General features: G+C 43.0%; 2 protein-coding genes and 1 long non-coding RNA gene across 4 annotated transcripts; 2 read left to right on the top strand and 1 right to left on the bottom strand.

Moving 5' to 3' along the window:
• Positions 1-1,472: 1,472 nt before the first annotated feature.
• On the bottom strand, positions 1,473-17,054 carry exo1 (exonuclease 1). Of its 2 annotated transcripts, none has more exons than XM_017702564.2 (13): positions 16,321-17,054; positions 15,358-15,477; positions 15,079-15,202; positions 13,529-13,666; positions 12,237-12,449; positions 10,851-11,038; positions 10,174-10,276; positions 9,654-9,876; positions 8,554-8,791; positions 7,740-8,283; positions 6,069-6,134; positions 5,508-5,698; positions 1,473-1,836 (listed from the first exon to the last, which is right to left on the bottom strand). In XM_017702564.2, the coding sequence occupies exons 1-13, from the start codon at positions 16,479-16,481 to the stop codon at positions 1,755-1,757; spliced, it is 2,391 nt and encodes a 796-aa protein (XP_017558053.1). In that variant the 5' UTR covers positions 16,482-17,054; the 3' UTR covers positions 1,473-1,754. The 2 variants fall into 2 exon arrangements, with proteins under 2 accessions (XP_017558053.1, XP_017558052.1); XM_017702563.2 differs by having other exon boundaries at positions 6,042-6,134; positions 16,321-17,053.
• Positions 12,391-13,039, top strand: LOC119264136. The gene is made up of 2 exons (XR_005130793.1): positions 12,391-12,473; positions 12,788-13,039. It is a non-coding gene; the product is annotated as an uncharacterized LOC119264136 (long non-coding RNA).
• A 1,118-nt stretch (positions 17,055-18,172) lies between the features above and the next one.
• yipf4 (Yip1 domain family, member 4) lies at positions 18,173-25,082 on the top strand. The gene is made up of 6 exons (XM_017702566.2): positions 18,173-18,461; positions 20,222-20,375; positions 20,865-21,036; positions 21,230-21,307; positions 22,173-22,286; positions 24,115-25,082. Exons 1-6 carry the CDS (start codon positions 18,404-18,406, stop codon positions 24,250-24,252), a joined length of 714 nt encoding a protein of 237 aa, XP_017558055.1. The 5' UTR covers positions 18,173-18,403; the 3' UTR covers positions 24,253-25,082.
• Positions 25,083-27,121: the final 2,039 nt, after the last annotated feature.

The raw sequence follows: 27,121 nt of genomic DNA, 5'->3' as shown, positions 1-27,121 counted from the left end.
GTTTGTCCCGTTTCATAGGGCAAGATTTCAACCACTACCAGTTGTAGTTCAGTTCTAAGGGGTTAGGGTGACACTCAAAAACAAGGGTAGGGGTAAAAAGATGAAACGATATTGGGCCTAAACACACTGGTATCTATTATCACACTCAGCATTCCATCCTCAAACTACCCTCTCAGACCAGAGCTGCTTCTAGCACCTCACTTACCCGCCTTATTACCCCACTGATCTCTTTCTTTGCCACTATACACCCTTCAATTGCTGCTGCACTCAGCACTTTAACTTAACATGCATACTCTGCACATTGTAAAGTTTACAGGTACGACTGTGTGTGTATGTGAGTGATGGTAGGAATGCATTTTATTTTGTTTACTACATGTAAACGTGTCTGATACTGTACTCTGTGAGCTCCTGTAACCAAAACCAAATTCCTTGTATGTGTAAGCAAACCTGGCCAATAAAGCCCGATTCTGATTCTGTCGTGTTTCCAATGAGAGCTCGCAGTTCCACGGTCGCATGGTGTTGCCATATGGCAACGATTATATTATATTGGGTATTTAAACCCATAAAATCGAAAGTGCTTTATTTAAAAAAAAAAACAACCTCCCAAAGATTGCATTTCATTTTTTTTGTTGTGTATGAATAGTGAGCTATACGTACACTTAAAGGTGGCTGCAGAGGCTTCACTGTGAAGAATAAAAACATGCAGACACACAAAAGTATACCATATAACTCCTTAAGTCCCCCCGCTATCAAAAAGAAAAAAAACATCTATATAGATTACATTAAGTGAATTTCACCTTCGCAATCTAACCCTTCTGTGCAGTGAAACAGCGCATACACACTAGTGAATGCACACACCCTAGGGGGCAGTGAGCACACTTGCCCTATCCACAGCACCCGGGGAGCAGGAGGGGGTTAGGTGTCTTGCTCAAGGGCACCTCAGTCACAGACTGTTGGCTCAGTGGATCGAACCTGAGGCTAACCTCCAGGCCACGACCGCCCTAAATTTTATATCCATCACTTTTTTTATTTTATGTATGTATGTATGTATGTATGTAAAATATTAATTATATATTAATTAGTCAGGCAAGAAAACGTTATTGTTGCCATAGTGGAGGCTGATGTTATGATCATTCACTCATTGGTACTGTTACCATTCAATCTTGTTAGTCATGTTAGCCCATTAAATGCTTTGGCCTTCATCCAAACAAGCATCATAGAATGTTCCCAAACCAGTCGAGCCACAGGCAGCAAACTCACAACTATGCATTACTCATTGATCTAATATCCAGACAGGCTTACACACCGAATCTGTGACCGTATGGATCATCTAAGCGAGCATAAACAAACCACGCGGAGATTTTAGCCAAATACTACATGACTACTACAGCCCTGCCCACATAGGCTCCTCGTAACACACGTCACGTGTTGTATCTGTAGACCTGGTGAAATCAAAGAAATGTGCAGACTCATTCCTTACTAGTCTTTTTATTTACTAAAATAAAAACAGAGATTCACAAGCTGATTCAAGATAAACATACATGGTATGTTTAAAGAGGTGGTTTTACAGCAGGCATGTAGTCAGTGGCAATTCATTGGCAGCAATGAATCGAGCCGAAATGGACAGTGACGCCAGGATCATCTTTACCTTTGGAGTCTTTAACTGTGTAACTAATGTCTTACAGTCAATATGTGGCCATGGCTCGATTTGACTGTGGAGTTCTTCTCATCACGAGGTAGAGGTTCTCATCCGATCAAGGGCTGTTGGTCAGCACATTGCCCTTCACTGGTGACATGGGCTCTCCTTTTTTACACGGGTGTAACTTGGAGTTCTCCCTGAAACACATCCACAGCTGCACATTAAAACACACCGTACTGTGAAAGGCGCCCTGAATCAGAATCCTTTACTTCCCTCTGGGATCAATAGCAGCTGTTACAGCTGCAACCATTTATGCAAAAGAATAAACACTTTAATAATTTAAAACAAAGATAAAGAGAAATTTGCAATTTGCAGTAGAGATGCAATAGAGATGGGAGATTTTTTAAAGGAAGTTGGCTGAATATTGCACTTTGAGCAGGTACCTTTGTTGACAGAGTTTATATCTGGTGTGGTCACAGTAACAGCTATCCAGGCTATTCTGGAGGATGTTTTTTCCCCTGTGCGGAGCCCCATTCATTTTTCCTCATTAATCAGAATGAGTCTATTTTGTGGTTTTGAGCTGCTGCATATGTTAATATTGTCCAAATAAAATTTTCATATACATATAAAAATGCATTTAATGTACTGCGCTGATTGGATATTGGAGGGATATCCATCAGGCTGTCTGTAAGATATTCCAACTAAACATACCTTTTGACTTTACTTTCCTCTATTTGGGAAATCTTTCTTTGGATATGTGTCAAAGTGATAAAAAACTACTGAGTGCCTTGTTAGCCGCAAGTAAAAAGGCAATCACTCGAAAATGGTTGTCCTCTGAACCTCCCCAAATTCAAGAGTGGTACGATGTCGTTTATGAAATTTTTATTATGGAGAAACTCACCTATTCTCTAAGAATTCAAGCAGACAAATTTTATCGGATCTGGTCTAGATGGCTAGCATATATAAGACCCCAGCGACCAGACTTTTTGTAGAACTCATGACCTCCCGTCCTTCTCTCCTCTTTTCACTAAAGAGTAAGCTTCCCCATCTTTATGTAAATAGTTTTTACCTCAAAATAAATAAATAACAAAGAAATTGTTAAATAAATAATAATAAATTATTAAAAGGGGAACTAAGTTTAGGGACAAATCAGTGACTTTAATGTTACTTTGTGGAAAAAATGTGATCTCATGGAAATCTAATTCTTGATAAGATTTGTATTTGTTTTAGTTGTCTATTTATCTATTTGTTTTGTGTGATCACTATTTAAGATATATGAATGTTTGAATGTCACTGTATTTCCTTTGTCTTGAACAGAATTTCCCAATAAAAAGTAATTTACAAAAAAAAATAAAAATGCATTCAAGATTTTCTCTCTTAAAACACACGAATCCAGCCCCAGATACCCGAGTTTGCACGATGAAAACAATGTCATTTAATAACAAACTAATAAATGCTTTTTAAGGAAGCTTATTTTGTCCAAACAGCTGTAACGAAACACCGTCCTTCATAAATGGGGAATGATGCCATCAACTGCAATTACTACACAAATAATGCAATTAATCATTATAGACAACTTTATATAAAAACAAAACTTAAAACAATAACTTCCCCTGAACAGATGACTTAAAATGACAATGTGAAAATGTGGACAAATGCAAGTTTGTTTATCAGAGCCACATAAACAGCTTCTTCCCGGTCCTAATACGTCGCTTGGCTTCTTCCCACAAGTATGACAGGTCACCCAAGTGACTCAGGGCTAAGGAATTAGTCACTCATACCATATCGGAATTTCCTTTCAGCTTGTGCCAAACACCACCCAGCTTTAAATAATCTTAAATCAGTCTCATTTCACATCAGCACTTAGTTGCACCTCGGTCATGCTAATGGCTGGTGAGATTATACCACTCCCTCTCGTTGCTGTCCTGCATTAAAACGCTGCTCCAGCTGGCAAAGCGTGGTACTGAATGGAGTAAATAAAGCTGATGGTAATGTTTGGCCAGACATAAGAGCCAACACTGAGTTTGAACTTCCTGCAAGATATTAAAGTTTTAACAAAGAAACTGTGCAAAAACGTGGGAGGTCATTACTGAGGATTACAGAAAAACTTCCCTATGCTTGCAGAGTGAATAAAGGATTACCTCGCTCTCATCTTGAGGAAGTCTTACTAATATGACCATTTTCTGGATATGGGAAGCGTAGTATGAGTAATACCATTATTTGTAATACAATGTACAGTAAATGGGATATAGATTAACATGCTCTATTACATTTTCACCACCTGACAAAAGGTTTGTTTTTGTTGGTAATTGTTTTCAGTTCACTTGATTTGGGAGTGTTTTCCTACTATAAACCCAATTCCAAAAAGTTAGGACGCTGTTCAAATTATAAATAAATATAAACAAAAACAGACTGCAATGATTTGCAAATCTCATAGACCCATATTCTACTCACAATAGAAAATAGAACACATATCAGAAGTTGAAAGTGAGACATTAATTCATTTAGAACTTGATGGCAGCAACGTAACCTCAAAAAAGTTGAAAAAAAGGCTGGAAAAGTAAATGATGCGAATAAAAAACAGCCGGAGAAGCAATTTGCAACTAACTCACATGATTGGGTATAAACAGACCATTTTAGAGAGGCAGAGTCTCTCAGAAGCAAAGATCATCAGAGGTTCATCAATCAGCGAAAAAATGCGTCTAAAAATTGTGGAACAATTTCAGAAAAATGTTTGTCAGCGTAAAATTGCGAGGACTTTGGAAATCCAACCATCTAGAGTACATAACGTCATCAAAAGATTTAGAGAACTGCACACAAGGGACGAGGCCGACGGTCAGCATTAGAAGCTTTTGATCTTCGGGCTGTCAGGCGGAACTGCACTGATAACAGGCATAATTCTGTACCGGAAATCACTGCATCCGCTCAGAAACACTTCCAGAAATCATTGTCTGTGGACACAGTTCTCTGTGCAATCCACAAATGCAAGTTAAAGCTGTATCATGCAAAGAAGAAGCCAAATGTCAACATGTTCCAGAAACGCTGCCGTCTTCTCTGGGCCAAAGCTCATTTAAATTGGACTGAGGATTGTGGTCAGATGAATCAAAGCTTGAAATTCTTTATGGAAACCATGGACTCAGGAGGAGAGGCACCATCCAGCTTGTTGTCAGCGCACAGTTCAAAAGCCTGCAACTCTGATGGTCTGGGGTTGCATTAGTGCCGTGGCGTGGGCAGCTTACACATCCGGAAAGGCACCGTTAATGCTTAACAGTAAATAGAGGTTTTAGAACAGCATATCCATCCAGACAGCGTCTCTTCCAGGGAAGGCCTTGCATATTCCTGGAAGACAATGCTAAACCACATACTGCATCCACCCCAACAGCACGGCTTTGCTGAAGAAGAGTCTGGGGGCCGAACTGACTTGCCTACAGTCCAGACCTTTCACCAACAGAAAACATGTGGTGAACCATGAAAGTTAAAATCCAGCAAAGAAGACCCAGGACTAACGAGCAGCTACAATCCTTTATCAGACAAGAATGAGACAACAACTGTCTCAACGTTTAACCTCTGTTCGCAACTTTGTGTGACTAGCAGAAAACGGAAATCATGTATATGTAGATATGTAGTGTATTTTCTTGGTTCAGATTGCAGATTGACAGCAGAATATTCGGGGCCTCTTTTGAGTGAACCGCCCTGCATGTTCCATTGTGGATAAACTATGGGTCTATGAGATTTGCGAATCATTGCATTCTGTTTTTATTTACATTTTACACAGCGTGCCAACTTCTTTACAATTGGGGTTGTACATGTACTTTGACTGGTGTCTCTCCCAAAAAGGAAGCATAAGTGAAATCCTCCATTCACTTACTTCTTGAATCCAAAGTTCTTCCAGAGGCCACTGATGGTGGACTGCAGTCCCGGGTTGTTCTCATTTGTAACAGCTACCTTCCCGAGTGTGCCAGGCCTCTTTCTCAATCCGCTCACCCTGGCCGGAGCAGAGGATCTTATCTTAACACCTTTATCTTGCTCAGTGGGCCGCATGCGGGGCAGACCTGACACCTGAGGTGTGTTTGTGAGGGGAAGTTATAATGAAAGAGAAAGGAAAGACTGGGTTAGATTAGGGCACCTATGTTGTCTTTTCACTGCCTGACACTATAGTGTGATGACGCACTGAGTCATTACACACTTTCATTTAATTTGGGGCTTTCCCACTCGCTCAGGCCTACAGGCCGTTTAGAGAGATGCATACTGAGATACAGTTCAGTGATATTCCCCCTCCACCGCCACCCCACTCCCACAGTCAACGAAACACAGGAAATAAGCCTCAGTCGATGTAACCATTTTGTCTGGCGTATGAAATATCTATGTGGTCACGGGTCATTCTGTCGTCAGTACTGCCTACCCTTGTCCTCATGGGTGGAGATTTTACCTCCTCTGTCAAAGGGGAATCGCTGGGAGTCACTGAAGAATCAGAATCTTTCCAGGGGTCTTTGACCTAAAAGACAAAACAAAACAATGAGAAAAGGAAATAGAGATGACGACATAAAGAGAATAATATAGAATCAGAATGGAAGAATATTTGAATAGTTGTAGATAAAACGGAAAAAAAAGAACAATAAATTAAGAAGCAAAACATTTCTACACTCACTGTCCATTTTATCAGCTCCACTTACTGTATAGCTGCACTCTGTAGTTCTACAGTTACAGACTGTAGTCCATCTGTTTCTCTGATACTCTGTTACCCTGTTCTTCAGTGGACAGGACCCCCGTGGACCCTCATAGAGCAGGTACTATTTGGGTTGTGGATCATTCTCAGCACTGATGTGGTGGTGGTGTGTTAGTGTATGTTGTGCTGGTGCGAGTGGATCAGACACAGCAGTGCTGCTGGAGTTTTTAAACACTCACTGTCCACTCTATTAGACACTCCTACCTTGTCGGTCCACCTTGTAGATGTAAAGTCAGAGACGACAGCTCATCTGCTGCTGTCCTTCATCAGTGGTCACAGGACGCTGTTGGCGGGATATTTTTGGTTGGTGGACTATTCTCAGTCCAGCAGCGACACTGTGGCGTTTTAAAAACTCCAGCAGCACTGCTGTGTCTGATCCACTCAGACCAGCACAACACACCAATTCGTCAGTGTTACTGCAGTGCTGAGAATGACCCACCACCCAAATAGTACCTGCTCTGTGAGGGTCCATGGGGGTCCTGACCACTGAAGAACAGGGTAACAGAGTATCAGAGAAACAGATGGACTACAGTCTGTAACTGTAGAACTACAGAGTGCAGCTATACAGTAAGTGGAGCTGATAAAGTGGACAGTGAGTGTAGAAACAAGGAGGTGGTCATAACGTTACGCCTGATCATGTACGTTCTCCATGAGAAAAACCACAGTGATGTCTCAGCGCACAGATGGACTACTAAAGCCAGTGAAAGGCTACTGCACACCAGACACGACGCTTCACACAAGAGGGTCTATGTAAGAAGTATAACAGAATACTGCAGATAAACACTGTGCTCTATATACTCTAATCTCACAGGGTTGCTGCACGAAATCAATGATTTTTAATACCGTAAGACCCATTTCCACAGCAAAGCTATGCATATAAGCTCAAAAATGACATGTACTAATGTAATTTTGATTATATTACTCTAGCTCTTAATCAATGGTCAATTTCTTACCACAAGACTGCTGTTGACTAGATATTTCTGACTTGAAAAGGGGACATTGTGTATATCAACTTAATATACACAATGTCCTTTTTTCAAGTCACTCTTCAGGCATTATCTTTGGATTTAGAGTAAAGAAAATATGTTCATATATTTAATGACTTTAAAGTCATTTTAAAGATATTAGACTTAAGCATGGGTGGGAACCTTATCATATACATTTAATGGAATAAAAATACAATGCGACTAGCAATTTGATGTAAATTTCAAACCATCTACTATGGATTTATTGTTTGGGTTTAATATAATAGAGCAAAAAATAAGCTGTTGAGTGGTGTCAAGGTCTCCGGTTACTTTCTCCTGGCGTGTACAGTGGTCTTAAGACTCCTACATATTTTTCCACAAAAAAAAAAAATTTATTACAAGTTTTCACCTTTTCAGGTGAGTCTTCGATGACCTGATGGCTGGATGGTGAATCCTCCAAGCTAGAGGGGCCGCTGCTGGGCTGAGAGAAGTATGCACTGTCTTGAGAAGGAGGAGAACCAGGAGGTGTTTCTACATCAATGGTGCCCTCTACAGGAGAGGAGGGGCAAGAGCGCTGAGGTGATTCTCCCCAAGAGATACTATCCTTTTTCCTCTGGAACTGGCAGAGGGCTAAAAGACCGGAGGGAGCACTGGGCGTCTTAGCCCGGCCTGTAGTGGCGGATGATGGCGCTGGCCCAGTTCTGGAACGTTCTGTAGAGTTGCTGGACCACTTAAATGCACTGAGGTTCACGCTGGCACAGCGAAGTGGAGAAGAGAGGGTGGGCGGTGAACTGGAGAGCTCAGCACAGCCGTCTGCAGTCACGCTCTCTGTGAGGGAGGCTCCGGCTAGGGAAGACCTGTGGTCTAATTTTGGAGAACTGGACGACTCCTCCTTCACAGAGGACTTTTGCTCCGGACTCTCGGCTTTGGAGAGGTCCCTGCCAGCAAAAAATCTGAAGGAGATATCGGTCAGAATACTTAGTTATGCTAATCTGGCAAAAAAAAAAAAAACCACAGAAAAAGCCCTCAGCCCACACAACAGCTATTCTGATCATACTCTGATTTCCCCCAAAAGGGTCACATAAATGTCATTGCAACATGTTACAGTAAGTAGCACTGATCGTATCGGTGTACATTCAACAGAGTTTTACGGGAATCGCTGTGCATTACACTGTAGAGCCGTACACCAAACTACACCCTTTAGTTCCATGGTAAAATGCTACCTGCTCCGTGTTTCCTGCTCTCCGTCATTTTCTTCTGATTGGTTCCTCCACTGCAGTAGCGTGGCAAAACAGTTACGAGGTCGAGGTCGGTTGGCCGCCATGCCACATCTGGTCTCCTGGGAAGTGCTGCGCTCTACTTCCATGGTGGCTGGAGTTAGATGGGGAGGTGTTTCTTTGCGGTGTCTCTTTGGGCCGGTTGAGTACAGCTCCAACATGTCTTCCTCCGAGATACCTGGGTCTAACATTGGGCAGGAGCATCTTAAGGTAAGATATCCAACACTTAACCCATGTTATTTAACAGTTTAAACCAGAAGTCATCCACTGAGGTACTCCTGACAGGACGCGGCCCCAGCAAAGCATTTCAGTTCACCGAGCAAAACCGTCAATTTTTATTTTTTCGACATGAAAGCTCCACCAAAGTAATGGTTCGTTGTCTGAAATGCTCATTGAGAGTAAGAATTTTTCCATTTAATCTTACTGAAATTTACTTGACTGTATTAATTTTTGAAAGTTTTCTCAAGATTTTTCTTCTTTCTGGGGGGAAAAAAAAGACTTTTCCTTTTCCTAAAAAACAACAGCCAATGACAGCTTCAATAGCAGTTCTAAATTACACACAATATTCAGACGTTTTATTAGATTTGGGATATAAATATGACAGCATCACAATTCTAATTACAATCATCTTTTATCTATTTTTATCAAACAGCTGACTGTGCAGTCCTAACCAAGTTAGCTATGTTAGCACGGGTATGTTCTGTAGTTATAAGGTCTCTGTCACCACACATTAATCCCGTAATTGGCACATGTTAATATACCGTACCATGATTGGTTCAAGCTTATTTGTGATAAAACCTATATATCTCATTTGTTCAGAGTCCGTGGAATTGGTCAAAAGTGAAACGTTAAGCACCAAATCACTTCAGACTAGCCTACAAAAAATTTTTAAAAAAAAATCAGTTCTGAGGACTGGAGAGCAGTTGACTAGTAAAAAACTGATTTTTGAAAGCAGGGGGTCTTTAACCTCAAGTCACTGTTAGTGTCCGATTTGTCTATTGGCCTAAATACTGAATCATCTTAGTAAGATCGTCCTTCTTGCTTACCTTCGCGGGGTCTCTTGACCTGCGGCTCTTTACTGGGGAGTTTCAGAGCCTGGAAGGTGATGAGTCTCTCCTTCCCCCTGGTGGGAGATGGTCTATGAGAGGAGGATGAGGTCTGAGGCTGGGAGGAACCTGGCACATAACCCCTTCTCCAGATGCTGCTATGAGCTGGGCTCTGAACAGCACAACTGTCGTTCCAACCTCGACTGCGAGGGGCTTTGACAGGCTGTTAAAAAAAAAAAAAGAAAAAAAAAAAAGAAATAACACTGCAGAGGGTCCAATGGACAAAATTACAGTGGGCGTGGAAGCATGGTCATTACCTAAATTTAGAGCCTTATATTTCACATTGTCATATCATGATTAACCAGATTTTACACTTTTTTTTTTACCCTGAAACTACTGAACTGGTGTGGCTAGGAGGAAATGACAACATCCCATCCATCAACACATCTGTAATGAACTACTTCAACACTTTTTTGAGCTGTAGCCAAGTGATTAAACAGTAAAATATTCAAATATGTACCTGTGCTGGAGGGGCATCAGGGTCAAAATCATCAATCCTCTCCATAGTGTTAATATCCAGGTTTCCAAGAGCCATTTGTAAGCCTTGCTTGTCCCCTACATTTCTTTAGTTGTGCAATTTAAGGAACATTTTCAACAGATGGCCAGAAAGGACAGAGAAATGGTTTCTCCTCATTCAAAAACTCATTCAAATCCACAGACCCAGGCCCACATTTTCCAGATCAGGGAGGCACCATACGAACTCCTACAGACATAATTCTGAAGTCCCCTACGACACCTGAAATATGAGATCACTGGGAGGAAATTTTTTAGAAAACAGATTAAGATTAAGATTAATTGACCCCTATTAGTCCCACAACGGGGAAATTTCACCTCCACATTTAACCCATCTGTGAAGTGAAACACCACATACACACTAGTGAGCACACACACTAGGGGGCAGTGAGCACATTTGCCCGGAGCGGTGGGCAGTTGTATCCACGGCGCCCCGGGAGCAGTTGGGGGGTTAGGTGTCTTGCTCAAGGACACCTCAGTCATGTGCTGTCGGCTCTGGAGATCAAACCAGCAACCTTCCAGTCACAAGGCCGGATCCCTAACCTCCAGCCCAGGAATGCCCCACACAGGACAATTCATTCTAAAGACACAATATCATTAAAGCTCCTCTCATGTAAAAGATACACGCCTGCGTAGCTGAGGGTGGCTGGGTCGATGTGCTCGGGGTATGGGTTCAGGGGCACCACTTTCCTATTGATGGGGTCAAATACGAGCTGATACAGGAACGTGTTGTTGGCCTTCACAAAGCCCTCAATGTACTCATCAGGCACGGTGATGCTCATCTTCAGATACTGGCCAATCTTCTTGATCACCTGTGCAAAATAACATGGACTTTTAAGTCATTTTCTAAATGCAAAGAATAAAATGCAGATGCAGCACACACACACAAAAAAAAAAAAAAAATAAATAAATAAATATATATATATATATATATATATATATATATATATATATATATATATATATGTGTGTGTGTGTGTGTGTTTTACTCACAAACATCTAGAAATGTAAGAAAGAGAGACAGCTTTAAACCGGGGATGCATATTACTGGAATCATATTGGTATCAGCATCCAGGGCTTGTCAGAACGGTCCCAAAGAATAAAACTGTCAGCTGCTCAAAACTGAAAACCTCCAAAATATTACACTGCTTTGTTCCCATAATATTTCTCTCTTAATTTATGTACTACAATGTTAAGAATGGGCAAAAACAAATATCAGGCAGCATTATACAGAGTACATGTGCTACACTCAGACATATGATGCATATAAACACATCTATGCTCTATAAATACATTTGAATGTTTATGCATCATCATCAGAACTAACAGATATGAGTATACAAGTCACGCTGTTTCCAATTAAGCTTAAATGGGTCTACAGCAAAGAGGTAGACACCGTCACTTTTCCTATCCTTCAGATACGTTATATTCAAAAGATCAGGGGTATCAAACTCGAACACTAAAAGGGCCACATTAAACAAAACAACAGATCTGTGGGGGTTTTTATCTTATTTTTACTTAACATTTCGCAGTGACCCCACTTGGTCATTGTTTGCTCAAAATATGGCAAAACTATAACTGCAAAAAAGGCAGTGAATAACAAAAAAAAGTGTTTTGTGTAAAACCACAGACTACATCAGCTGTAGAAAACTGTTAAAACTCTTTAAATGTCCCCAATGTAGAGTATGTTTTTTAAAACGGCCCGTTTGCTTGAACTAGACACCTGGTATCAATGTCTTTTTGTTTTGTTAATGTGATGCAGTCCCACACATAGGTTGTTTTTGGGGAGCGGGTGGCAGCACACATTACGTTGCAGTGCATGCTGGGAACTGTAGTGCAGTCCACAGTGAAACGGGCTAATATTAATAGAAAACAGGCCGAATAGGATTGTGCCGCGTGGGCCTTGTGTTTGACACATGGGGTCTAGATAAAAGCAAAGTGTGTAAAAACAACCAACAAGAGCATCCATGAATAACATTTCGCTCCGTTATAAAAACCTTGTGGTTGTACCTTGAGTATATCTGGGTTGTTGGCCATTCTCAGCAGCTTGCAGGCCTTGCCCAGGCCGATGCCATACAGCGAGGCCAGGTAGTCACAGCCGGACAGGATGCACATGTACCGGAACTTCTCCTCTGTGAAGACGTCACCCAGTGACCGGCAGCGGCCCAGATGGCACTGGTCAATCTCCAAGCCATTCCCTTGCTTGTCCATCTTCAATATCACCTGCAGTTAGACATCTCTGAGAGGGTACGTCTTTCACATGCAATCAACTGCGATTTCTAAAGCTGGGCACTTTGAGCCATTATTTAACTTTATAGTTAGCAGCCGCTAAAGCAGCTTAGATTTATTATGAAATAAAGTCTGGTATTTCATATTGCAATCATTATAATAAATACAGAAGAGACAGAACCTCTCTCTTTGCAAGTCACTGCAAGGTTTGCTTACTTATCTATGGTGTTATCCATATAATCCAATAACCTGTATTAAATTAAACCTGGTTTGTAGATTTTATTTTATTTAGTTTTTGCCAATAATCTTATTTCCACAACCTCTTTATGCAGCTGACACTGAGCAGACCAGACAAGCTGATTCAGGGTTTAGCCACATCAGAGTACCTATGTGTGCCCGCGTGGGGTTAATTGCTTTGCTCCAGAATACAACAGCAGCTGAGTCGGGCCGAAGATGGTGAAGTACAGCTAGCAACACCCCCTGAACATCCTGTGTTGTGTCCAGAATAGCACAGCAATGCAAAATACCCTAGAATGTATTATTACGATGTTATAATTGATATTAAAGTTCTATCAAAAACTGAACACAATGTTTATTCAGTATTTCACCGACTGTGTTGCACTAGTGTTCTAGAAGAAAGGCATATTGAACCGTCACATAATTTATCCCGATAACGGTACATCGTCATCTTGCCCACTCCTAAATACAAAACATACTGCAATTCTACTGGGAAAAATAATAGAAATTAAACCAGTAAAAAAATGTCTACTTTGTTTCACTGCATGCAGCAAAAATGTGGAACTGCCACATTAAAATGCTGGAAATCTTGCTGGATTTTCTGGATGCCGAGTAGGAACAGTACTTGCTATGGTTTGTATTAAACAAATAAAAGATTAACTTGCTTTAATTAATGGTTACCTAGGTTTCTATTAATCGCTGCAGGCCTCAATGAGAACCGCTTGCACCTCAACGCCTGCTGCAGCAGTGCTGAACTGAATCTAGAGTCCTAAATGAATGTTAATTAATTAATTAATGTCCTAAATATGAGTTTTTTCTTAATACCCATCCATTACCTTTTTGCAGCCAAACGCCAGCAGGTCAGAGTCCTCAGTGATGACGGCCTGAGCGATTCCACTTTTATTGAGGAAGGCCAGCTGAGCATCTGCTTCGTATGGGGCCACCACACAGTCCACGCCTCGCGTCCTGGCAGCCTGAGGACAGTGATAATGCTGACAAATAGCAGACAACACACTAATGCCCAGCTTAACGGACAATGAGGGACGTAATCCAGATCTGGCTTCTTCAGGTTTGCAAGAAAGCTACAGGGCTAACGCAGTTAACAACAACAACAACAATACACCGTTCTGCAGGGGGAATGAAATGAATTGGCAAATATACTTTAGCAACATCTGAAACGTAGAGCTATATATATTCCGTTCCCGATCGGCGAGCTGTTCTCCTGCGATCGAGTCCAAGTGATGAGATAAGTGGAGTAACTATACTGTCCTACAGTGCACTCACATCTTTCCTAACATCCTAACAGCTTTAGCAGCGTTGGATCACATCTGCTCCTCACAACTACAGCGCTGTTACAGCGCCAGTCATATTTTAGTATTAGTGTTCGTTACAGCCCTGATTTAAACAAAAGTAAACTGAGGAAGCTGTGAGGCACTGGAGAGCATGAGAATGCCATCTTCCCAGAATAGCTGTTTTTAGCAGCTGGCTAACTTGAAGCAGCTCCTCACTCACACAACACGGCAAACTGATGACACTGCAGATTAAACAAGACACAAAAGCACCGATATTAGTTTAAACATATCTGTTTGTTGTTCAAGATTCCCACTGCAGCTAAAGCTTTTACACAGCGAGTGTCAGACACACTGCGGTTCACCCCCCAAACTCCTACAATAGAACAGAGAACCCCAGTCGTCTGCTGGCTGCTGTCTGAACACTGTGATATGCTCTGACGTGGATGTGGTAGGAGTGGTGGCAGTAAGGCGGTGTGAACCATCACTGACCTCCCGAGCCAGATAACCTTCGCTGTTCGTATTAAGATGACGACGTTGAGAAACTACAGTTTAGCATTTATAACCAGACAGCCGAGCGCTCGTCACCACACAGCTAAAATCATCTGTTTTCTTTCTTAAATTATGACTATTATAAAAACTGCGGCTGCGCTTTTCCAGCTGGTAAAAACAGCTAATCAGACACTTTGCCCCACTGCCCCATGACAGATCTGTGTTCGTCGTGTTCTGACCATAAAGGACAGTTTAAACCCACGACTAACCGCCCAGGAGCAAAAATCAGCCTCCAAACTTGGAAGAATGAATGATTTGACATTTATCATGATAAGTAACGAAATCAAGGTTTTTATAGTGATGACATTTTTGGCCGTATCGCCCGGCAAAAAGATATTATGCTCCGCAGACCCTGTAGAAAGTACACAAAATACACGATCTTACAGAAAAAGACTAACTTTATAAAAGAAAATAAATAGAAAAAATAAACCGTACTCAGGTACCTGTTCGTACTTACGCTATCTACAGCCCGTCCGTTGATGTGTAATGTTTTTTTTGGGGGGGGTGGGGGGGGGGGGAAGGGGGGGGGGTGATACTGTTCCTACCTTAATGACTTCATGTGCCATGGAGGGAGTGACATTAACACAGCGAGTGAAGCAGTCTCTGGCCTCAGCCAGCTTCCCCTCCCGCAGCAGCTGTTTCCCTTTCTGCAGATTAGCCTCGCGCCGTCTGACAATTATTGGGGGGGGGGGGGTGAAACAGGACATTAACAGGACAGAACTGGACATATTTAGGCCCTCTTCTCATTTCATTTATTTACCACAAGTGACAAAAAATGGCCTGGCGCTTCTCAATCCCAACAAAACAGAACTCTGAGCACTCACTCTCGTCGTGCCTTCTCCACTTCCCGCTTTGAAGGAAGGTTTCGTCCATCAAACACCAAGATGGGCCTGACGCCAAAAGACAGGAGCATGTCCGCAAACTTCATACAGTAGGACACGTATCTAAACACAAAGAGAACAAAACATCACTGCAGTGTACGGCAATCACAGATTCACTTTGTAGTTCTACAGTTACAGACTGTAGTCCATCTGATTCTCTGATACCCTGTTCTTCAGTGGTCAGGACCCCCATGGACCCTCACAGAGCAGGTGGTATTTGGGTGGTGGGTCATTCTCAGCACTGCAGTAACACTGACATGGTGGCGGTGTGTTAGTGTGTGTTGTGCTGGTACAAGTGGATCAGACACAGCACTCACTGTCCACTCTATTAGACACTCCTACCTGGTCGGTCCACCTTGTAGGTGTAAAGTCAGAGACGACAGCTCATCTGCTGCTACACAGTGTATGTTGGTCATCCTCTCGTCCTTCATCAGTGGTCACAGGACACTCTATATTCCCAGCCCAGCAGCGACACTGAGGTGTTTAAAAACTCCAGCAGCACTGCTGTGTCTGATCCTCTCAGACCAGCACAACACACACTAACACACCACCACCATGTCGGTGCCACTGCAGTGCTCAGAATGACCCACCACCCAAACAGTACCTGCTCTGTGGGGGTCCTGACCACAGAAGAACAGGGTAACAAAGTACCAGAGAAACAGATGGACTGTAAGTGGAGCTGATAAACTGGACAATGAGTGTAGAAACAAGGAGGTGGTCATGATGTTATGGCAGTTAAAAGAACTGAGCGCTTCATATCTATTTAGCTAAGTATATAACGCTATATGTAATATGTGACGTTATATTAAAACACACATTCACTGTGGCGGCTAGTATACTGTCCATCACAGGTAGTTAGGATCCTGTGTATTACAACATAAACAAACAAAACTTTGGCAAACTGACTGGTCAGTTGGCTCCCCTTTGGCCAGCTTCTCGGCACAAGAAAACGCTCCTTTGTGCAGCCAGCAGTAAGTGTCCACTGCCACGGTCTGTCCCCTGTAGTGCTTCACATGGACGGGCTCTGCTGCGTCTTTAATGAACTGTAAAAGTCCTTGAATCCCCATTTTATCCGCCTTGCCGTTAGAGACCACCTGACGTCACTCCGCCGAGCTGCCTGCTCCCGTCGCCGCCGGAGTCGAGAGAAAGTCACGGAACGTGGTTTAAAAACACGAGACGTCCCTTCAAGAACCAACCGACGCTTAAAATCCGTCTCAGCGGCGGCTCCCTGGCCGAACAGAGGTCCGGTCACTCCATCATCTTCTTACAGCCTCCGCGGTGAAACCAGTCGCCGCCAAAACCGGCTAGACCGCAAGCTAACAGGCTAACGTTAGCTCAACGAAGACAACACGGCAAATATCGCGTTCGAGCCGCCAGCAAAGCTCGGCATGAGCTCGTCTCAACGCTCAACACGAAGCCGCTGTTCTGTTTCGACTCTTTCCATAAATAATAACTTGTTATATTTCAAATTTTGCTGGACTTCTTGACCGCCTTCGCTGCCCAGCAACGCTCGCGCGAGGCTCCAGCCGCCAACAGCACAAGAATTCGCTTTTCGCGGCAAAGCGTGATGTCACGCGGCAAGACGCACACCATTGGCCGGGCTGATCCAGGCAGCCAATCACAGAGCGAGAAGCACAAGCGAGCCAGCACCGCTGGGCAAGTCGGTCATTGGAGTACACTCGCGAAGGGGAGCGCCACCTAATTTTCAAAATGTAGGAACTTAGTCGTTGTAAACGGACTTTTGGCAGCAGTGGCGATGGGAACCAGGGGTCACGATGTGTGCAACACAAACATAGGCATTTTATTTACTGTCCAAAACCGCCAGTGAACCTACACTGATGAAAAAGATGGTTCTTAAAGGTTTCTCAAGGAAAGAGCCGGTTTATGAGGAGTCTGGAGTCTGGGCCGCTTCCTAATCCCCCCCAGTTATAAAACAGGACTGCCGAACAGCAGAGGGCGCTCGCGAGGGAGTCCTCACTGAATGGGAGTGAATGGAGCTCAACGGCTAAAAAACAAGTTAAAATAGTTTCTCGTCACTCGCGCAGAACTTTCCTTTACTTTGAGAAAGTAGAAGGAAATATTTCACTAAAAAACAAAGAAATCCCGCCGATATCTTTCCTTTTTTCTACAGGTGGTGTGTTAATGTGTGTTGTGCTGGTCTGAGTGGATCAGACAGCAGTGCTGCTGGAGTTTTTAAACAGTGTCACCGCTGGACTGAGAACAGTCCACCAACCAAAATATCCAGACAACAGAGTCCTGTGACCACTGATGAAGGACGAGAGGATGACCAACACAAACTGTGCGGCAGCAGATGAGCTGTCGTCTCTGACTTTACATCTACAAGGTGGACCGACGAGGTAGGAGTGTCTAATAGAGTGGACAGTGAGTGGACACAGTGTTTAAAAACTCCAGCAGCACTAATGTGTCTGATCCACTCGTACCAGCACAACACACACCAACACACCACCACCACGTCAGTGTTAGTGCAGTGCTGAGAATGACCCACCACCCAAATAGTACCTGCTCTGTGAGGGTCCATGGGGGTCCTGAGCACTGAAGAACAGGGTAACAGAGTATCAGAGAAACAGATGGACTACAGTCTGTAACTGTAGAACTACAGAGTGCAGCTATACAGTCAGTGGAGCTGGTAAGATGGGCAGTGAGTGGAGAAACAGGGAGGTGGTTTTGATGTTATTGCTGGTCAGTGAGTCTGAGCCGCCTGAAAGTCGCAGTGTCTCAGACTCGCCGCTGGAGGGCGCTCGTCCCGTCGCCGCGCTGTGGGGATTTGACGTGTCGCTTCTGCTGCACTTCCTCTGTTTTTGTGCTTGATGTACCGGACGGGCCGAGGCCGAGGCCGAACTCCCACCGCGTAGGATCGTGTATTTCGGAGGATGGTGTGATCGCCGCTCGACCGCCACCGTCTCCGTGTCTCTGCCTGACCGCTGAAGGGAGCTCGAGCTGCGGGACTGATCCGCGCTAACCGCCGACGATGCAGTTCTCCCCGACCAACGGAGACTTCACCTTCGTCTCCTCGACCGACGCCGAAGGTAGCGCTGCCTTACGTGGCCGAATTAGCCGCAGAGCCTCGACAGAGACCCGTGACTGTGTTATCACGCGCCTCGAGATGATCTCGGACTCTGTCGTGTCGTGCTGTGTGGTCTGAGGCTGTGGCGCTGCTCATCTGTGTAACCCAGCTGGCTAGCTAGCGTAGCTAACACTGGTCAGGAGATGATAAACAGCACGATGCTCGATCATCTCCGACCTCAGGCTCGCACCGCGCTCCTGGCTAGAGAGCTCGATGGAGCGTCGCTGAGCTGCGGCCACGCCGTCACAGTTCGGCTACTGACAACAGAGTTTGACTAGTGACAATACAGTTTGACTAATGACACTATATTTTGACTAGTGACATCACAGTGTGACTAGTGACATCACAGTTTGACTAATGACACTATATTTTGACTAGTGACATCACAGTGTGACCAGTGACATCACAGTTTGACTAATGACACTATAGTTTGACTAATGACATCACAGTTTGACTAGTGACATCACAGTTTGACTAATGACACTATAGTTTGACTAATGACATCACAGTTTGACTAGTGACAACACAGTTTGACTAGTGACATCACAGTTTGACTAATGACACTATATTTTTGACTAGTGACATCACAGTGTGACTAGTGACATCACAGTGTGACTAGTGACAACACAGTTTGACTAATGACACTATAGTTTGACTAGTGACATCACAGTTTGACTAATGAGACTATAGTTTGACTAATGACACTATATTTTGACTAGTGACATCACAGTTTGACTAATGACACTATAGTTTGACTAGTGACAACACAGTTTGACTAGTGACACTATAGTTTGACTAGTGACATCACAGTTTGACTAATGACACTATATTTTTCACTAGTGACAACACAGTTTGACTAGTGACATCACAGTTTGACTAATGACACTATAGTTTGACTGGTGACAACACAGTTTGACTAGTGACAACACAGTTTGACTAGTGACAACACAGTTTGACTAATGACACTATATTTTGACCAGTGACATCACAGTTTGACTAATGACACTATAGTTTGACTAATGACATCACAGTTTGACTAATGACACTATATTTTGACTAGTGACAACACAGTTTGACTAGTGACATCACAGTTTGACTAATGACACTATATTTTGACTAGTGACATCACAGTTTGACTAATGACACTATATTTTGACTAGTGACATCACAGTTTGACTAATGACACTATATTTTGACTAGTGACATCACAGTTTGACTAATGACACTATATTTTGACTAGTGACATCACAGTTTGACTAGTGACAACCAGCGTATTTATTTCATATGCTGCAGAGATGTGGAAGTCAGTCCTGCTGAAGGTGAAGATGAAACTTGGAGAAGCAGCTTTTAGCTGCTGTGCTGCTCTTATTTGGACCCTGTTGACCGACAGCTTTAGAAGTGGACACTGTCTGAGCAGCTTTCAGCTCAGTTTAGTGTTTAGTTTTTATTTTGATTTATTTAAATATCCTAATTGAATTTATAATTAGGTTTTTATTTAGATGGGGGTTTATAATTAGATGGGGGTCCTGACCACTGAAGAACAGGGTAACAGAGTCTCAGAGAAACAGATGGACTACAGTCTGTAACTGTAGAACTACAGAGTGCAGCTATACAGTAAGTGGAGCTGATAAAGTGGACAGTGAGTGTAGAAACGGGGAGGTGGTCATGATGTCAGGTCTGATCGGTGTAAATAAACTTGCCTTGCTTTGCCTTTTACTGCAGAACTGAGCGGCACCATTGATGCCCCAGACATCAAGCTGAACATGGGCAGCGATCACAGCAGGGATGCATACGCTGCCACGTTCCTCAGGCAAAGAGGTTATGGCTGGCTGCTGGAGGTAGAGGAGGATGAGGCTGAAGACACTAAGCCTCTGCTGTAAGTCTTAGAGTTGCAATTGAACCTTCTCCTGTGGAAGCAGTATAGAATAGAGTCTTTGCCATTATACAGTGTGTTATACCATGTCTGCTATAGAGGTCACAAAAAGCAGGAGTAATAAAGTAGAATAAAAATAAATTACAAAACCGGGGTCCTCTCTGTGGGGAGTTTGCATGTTCTCCGGGTTCTCCGGTTTCCTCCCACAGTCCAAAGACATGCAGTCAGGCCAATTGGACATGCTAAATTGCCCCTAGGAGTGAATGTGTCTGTTTGCCCTGCGATGGACTGGCAACCTGTCCAGGGTGTATCCTGCCTTCTGCCCGATGACCGCTGGGATAGGCTCCAGCACCCCCCCACGACCCAGAAGGAGAAGCGGCTTAGAAGAGCTACATTTCTGTATTATTACGTAGAGCTTACCTTATTAAGCAGAAGTGCTCAAGTGCCTGTTTACCTTCTCATGCTTCACTAAAGATGTGACTCTTTGCACAGGGAGGAGCTGGATATTGACCTGAAGGACATCTACTATAAGGTCAGGTGTGTGCTGATGCCTATGCCATCGCTGGGCTTCAACAGGCAGGTGGTCCGGGACAATCCCGACTTCTGGGGGCCACTGGCTGTCGTGCTACTCTTCTCAATGATCTCCATCTATGGGCAGTTTCGGGTGAGGAGTAGCCTTGTGTTTCTAGAATACAGGTTTGCCTGCGATCCCATCAAATCTGAAACACGAGAAATTCAACACTTGAGCTTGAGCTTAATAAAGTCCTCATTAGACATCGAAGCACTTTTGTTATGATCACCAGCTCTGTTTAATTGTCTGATGTGACATAAACAAGTTTCTCATTTTCATTTTCTAGGTTGTGTCCTGGATAATTACCATTTGGATATTTGGATCGCTCACCATTTTCCTTCTTGCACGAGTGCTTGGCGGAGAGGTAATCTTAGTGTTTTGACAAGTAGACCTGATCTTTGTCATTGTTAATAATAAAAATAAGTAAAAATGAGGAAAATAATCAAATTTACAGACTTTTATGTGTAATGGGACACTAGAGGAGGATGACATGCCAATCCATGTAGTAGGCTACGTTCACACAGCAGGTAAAAGTGGCCTGAATCTGATTTTTTTTGTTTGGCTGTTCACATTATCTTTTAAACGTGATCTGTGTGCGACATCAGTCTGAACAGATCAATGTCATGTGGCTCATCCAGAGGTAAACAATCATGACGGCCAGCGAACGCCAGTCGTTCCCGAAGCTTCAGTTTAGTCTTCGCCAGCATCACGGGAGCGATTATGAAGTTCCAGGGGTTGACCGCAGGGCTCATTACCCATAGTGTGCTCGAGTTCACCGTAACAAGGGCATTTTATTCGGCCTCGGCCACTCTTTTGGTTCATGTCCTTGGATTATTTCAACTTTTATTTGATGCTGCAGCCTCGGGCTCCTCCGACCGTTTCGTTCGAAACCTCTTCGAACGTGGAGCGGCTGCGACGAGTCTCTTCTGTTTTTTGATACAGAAACTTCAGCCTAAATGAGTCTCAGCAGCGTGAAATTATGACAAATGTCAAGCTGGACTTACATAAAATTCCCATGGATTCCGATCTGGCTGTTCAGACTGGGTCGCATCGCCGCAGATCGGATACGGATCAGATTTCAGTACCACGTATGAAACCGTCTCAAATCGCAATGGAAAAAGTCCGATTCGGTGCGTTCACATATGAAGAAAAAGATCGGATTTGGGCCACTTTTACCTGCTCTGTGAAGGTAGCCATAATGTAGTGAGACCACTGTTGTTCCCATGTAGGTTTCTTATGGTCAAGTCCTCGGAGTGATTGGATACTCGTTGCTCCCGCTCATCGTAATAGCTCCAGTGCTCCTGATTACTGGGAGTTTTGACATTGTCTCTACACTCATAAAGGTAAGCATAACAAGAATTAGGGAAAACGTATTGTACTAACACTGTGGGTTAGACTGGCCCATAGTTAGGACATGTATCCTGGACCCTGGATGCTGAACAAACTAAAGCAATGCTAGTGTGAACAGGAACATCAGAGATCAGAGTTGGACTGAGTTAAGCTTGAACGATGAAACAAATTTTTATCTGCAGAATTATTGCAGTAAACATATCAGCGCAATAGCGTTATAGCACAGTACAGTGTTATAGCTTGCATTTGGGGGCAGTCGTGGGCTGGAGGTCAGGGAACCAGCCTCGTGACCGGAAGGTCGCCGGTTCGATCCCCAGAGCCGACAGCACATGACTGAGGTGTCCTTGAGCAAGACACCTAACCCCCAACTGCTCCCCAGGCGCTGCGGATCGGGCTGCCCACCGCTCCGGGCAAGTGTGCTCTCTACCCCCTAGTGTGTATGTGGTGTTTCAATTCACGGATGGGTTAAATGCGGAGGTGAAATTTCCCCGTCGTGGGACTAATAAGGGTCACTTAATCTTAATCTTAATTTGATGTAATTATCATATTATTACTGTTATCTTATTATCTTACCAATCATTTCTAAGGTCTTTTGTTTTCCAGTGAAACAAATGTACAGACCCACTGGATGTTAATCCACTGGATACCATCTATGGCGTAAATAGATTATTAACCAGTTTGCAAACACATCCACAAGGTACCTAATCAAGGTCACGGTGCTGTATAGTGTGGTCTGTAGTGGCGGAGAGGATCCGTCAATCAATAAGCTGGCATCCTTCTTCTGAACAAGCTCAACCTGTTTACTGGCCACCATGGAACAGATCTCATTTCTTTGCCTGTTTTTGCTTCATTATGGTTGGGTATGTTTAAATATTTCTGATATCAATGCCGCTGCCTCCTTATTTACAAACTTAATTACAAATTTGAAAGTGGGTGTTGCTTAAATCAGTGAGTGTGAGGTCCTGGACGTGTTTACTGTGTGTTTACTGACCGTAACGGATTGCAGTCTAGACAAGAAGGGCTGGGGTGAATAATATGCTTATAGAATGCAAATTAGACAGCCGATAAGCAGACTTTTGGTATTGAATGACAACTACTTTATTAATTTAGCCACATTTACAAGCAGCCTGAAAATCTGTTAATAGTCCGACTAATAGCTCAATCGGAATATAATACTTTTATGTAAACCTCAATCAGAATAAAATTTCTATTCATTTAAATGAGGTGGGTAATGCTGTAAATCTGTTAAATAGAAGAATAATATCCGTGTAAACGTCTGTATCCGATTACATTCCCTATCGGAAAGTTTCAGTCCGTTCTGCATGTGCATCGCGTCACATAGTGAGAATTTATCTCGTTCAACAAGGCGGAGCAGAAACTGGTCTGCAGAGGAGACGAAGTTCATGCTCTGGTTTTTAAAAGACGGCGGTGGGACGGACGTCCAGCTTATGTGTCTCGGAGCACGACGTCGTCCTCTCAGCCTTCTTTAATAAGGACGTGTGAAGGACGTTTTCCTGAGTCTGACGTCATTTTAAAGCAATTAAAAACACAATCACCGCTCACTGCTGCTCATCTCACTCTGACGTGGACGTGATGCTCCTTGTCATGGTGACATCTACACTAAGTGGTTCTCTACGCATGCGTGTAATTTTGGATCGGATTACTTGTAGTGAGCATGTAAACAGAGATCTTCCATCAGACCATTGAGTAGAGAGAGCATAAACGCCTTGGTCTGAATCTGTAATCAGAATGTATTCAATCAGATTGGCATGGGAACCTTTGCTTGTAAATATGGTCACTGTTTTTCTGCTTCGTTTCCAGCTCGGTGGCGTATTCTGGGCTGCGTACAGTGCTGCGTCGCTACTCGTTGGTGACGAGTTCAAGACGAAGAAGCCGCTCCTCATATACCCCATCTTTCTTTTGTATATCTACTTCCTGTCCCTGTATACTGGCGTCTGATTGGACCACGGGCCTTAAAAGGCACGTTGCTTGGACACTGATACAGCGCATCGGGGGAGGTACACTGCTGGACTGTTTACATGATGCAGAAGAAGGAGCATGGATCCTTTCTTTTCTTTGTTTTTTTTTTTTTTTTTACTTTTTATTTTACCCAGATTATTCCTCCACAGTGAGTCTTCAAGTGTACAGAGTTGATGTATTTAATGTAATTGACTTTGTACCCACTGAAAAAGTAGAGTTTTATCAAGCAAGCCATGCCGTTTAGATATTGCTCTTGCACAGAGAACTCTAGTCGTGTGAAGGCGTTAATACAAAATACACTAAAAAGAGAAACCCCTTTTCAAATGTTACGCTATAATGGGATCTGATAACCATGTATCAGATGTATTATCAAGCCTAATGGTGAAGATATCTGTAATTCATCTCAGTCCTGAAATGAAATGTTGACGGGGCCCTTTTTTCTCTCTAATATTTTGAGGTGACTGGGATTTTTTTGTTGTTATATTCTCTGCCGTTTTGATTCTTAACTTAAAAATGGAACCAGAAATAAAACGAAAGGGTTTAGAACCTGAGTAAAACCATGTCTATCAAGAATGGGTGCCTTTTATTAGTTGTTTTATATGGCTGTGGTTTATTTTATTGGACTGTAAATGTAGCCAAAAAAAAACGTATTTGTATAACTTGCGATCCGAGACAACTTTATACTTGGCAGTGTGTGAAACACGTGACAGGATTGTAACCAGTTTCTTCAGAAATCATTCAGTGCAGAATATTGTGATATTAATATACAGGTCATTTATTTGATTAAAAAGCATTTCCGTCATGCTTCATCTCATTTGCCGAGTCTGTTCACCCACTCCTTACTTTGGCAGTAATTGACTGATCTTTCCCCTCATTTCTACGTTGTTCAGCTTCATGAATGCTTACAACGTTAAACACAGTATGGTGTACTATTTGTTTATACACTCACCCAGCACTTTATTAGAAACACCTGAACACATTAATTCATTTATCTAATAAGCCAGTCGTGTGGCAGCAGCACGTAAAATCATGCAAATGCGGTCCAGCAGCATGATTGATGGTGCTAGACGGGCTGGTTTCAGTATTTCTGTAAGTGCTGGTCTCCTGAGATCAGTCTCTAGAATTTTCTCAGGATGGTGCAATAAAGAAAAGACATCCAGTGAGCGACAGTTGGCGACCGACTGGACTGACCGATTCGAGCTAACGGAAAGGCTATGGTAACACAGATGACCACTTTGTTGAACTATGGTGAGAATAAAAGCATCTCGGAATGCACAAGCCGGCAAACCTTCAGGCAGATGGGCTACAACAGCAGAAAACCATGACAGGTTCCACTTCTGTCAGCCAAGAACAGAAAGCTGTCCAGGGGGCACAGGGTCAGCAAAACTGGACAGTGTAAGGCCAGAAAAATGTAGCCTGGTCTGATGAATCTCGATTTCTGGTGAGGCAAACACAAGGTTGGGTCAGAATTTGGTGTAAACAGCATGAATCCATGGACCTAACCTGCCTTGTGTTAATAGACCAGGCTGGTGGAGGTGGTGTAATGGTGTGGGGAACGTTTTCTTAGCACATTTTCAGCCTGGTAATACCAGTCGATCATCATTTGATTCCCACAATTTGAATGTTGTTTCAGACCATGTCCATCCCTTCATGGCCACAATTGACCCATCCTGTAATGGCCAGCACGATAATTCACCAGGTCACAAATCAAAGTCCTCTCAAACTAGTTTTATGAACATGACAGTTTGGTGTTTTTCAGTAGCTTTCCCAGCCGTCGGATCTGAATACAACAGAACACCTTTGGGATTAAATTTTAACATTTACGATTCACTGCAACCTGCGACTTCTGAGTTATATGAAATATTGAAAATTAAAAAGTAATACTTTAAACTACACTGTACAGTTTCTCCTATTTTCATCATCATCAAAAACACTTAATATCAGACCAACATAACCCAAGTAAACACAAAATGCTGTTTTTAAATGGTAATTTCATTTATCGAGGGGAAATGGTGTTCAGAGTATTTGCCCTCTTCTCCAGGGTATATTTAGAGCCCAGATTTGGGGAAAAACGGGTCGACTTTCAGTAGAAAAACAAAGTTCAGCTTCTTTTATTATAAGGGTTTAAAATGACATCACCGTCTATTAGACTGGAGAGAAGAGCTACAGCCTCACACGACGCCCAGCTTCTTATGGAATATGAACGTTATGAAGAACATGACCAAGTGCATTTTGGGACCACTGGTGGTCTCAAGGAGTTGAAGAGGTTAGCTACTCCACTGGGTTCAATGTCACTCACCACACCCAGGCGTAATCACTGCCAGACCTGTTGAATCTAAACATTACTTAAATATAACCTGTTTGGCAATGTGAAGCAGTCTAGAAGGTCTCAAAAAGCAGCACATGGTGTCTAAAGAGATTGAAATACAGATGTGAAACAAGGTTGCTGAAATCTACCAGCCATTGATCCCAACTGGACCTCGCCCTTCTCACAAAGGACTTTTAGGTAGGAGGGTGACGCAGTCTTCCCTGATGGCCACAATCAGGGCACATAATCTATAACAACCTTTGAAAGGCAAAAAATCAAGACACATCATGATCTTGGGGGCTTGTGCAAATGACAACTGCAGGACTGCAAGGGCACCATTTGTGTCCGAAACTGTCTTATTCACTATATAGCAGTGGTGGACAGTAACTGAGTAACTGAGTAAATGTAATTAGTTTCTGTACTTTAGTATTTTTCATGTATCTGTACTGAAGTTTCTCCATTCTGGGCGACTTTTTCCTTTCACTCCACTACATTTCAGAGTCTAATATCCGACTTTTTCCTCCTACATTTTGAGAAATC

Source organism: Pygocentrus nattereri, chromosome 10 (assembly GCF_015220715.1).
Source record: "Pygocentrus nattereri isolate fPygNat1 chromosome 10, fPygNat1.pri, whole genome shotgun sequence".
NCBI classification, from domain to species: Eukaryota; Metazoa; Chordata; class Actinopteri; order Characiformes; family Serrasalmidae; genus Pygocentrus; species Pygocentrus nattereri.
The sequence above is the reverse complement of the archived record's forward strand: the minus strand, read 5'-3'. Positions and strand labels throughout refer to the sequence as shown.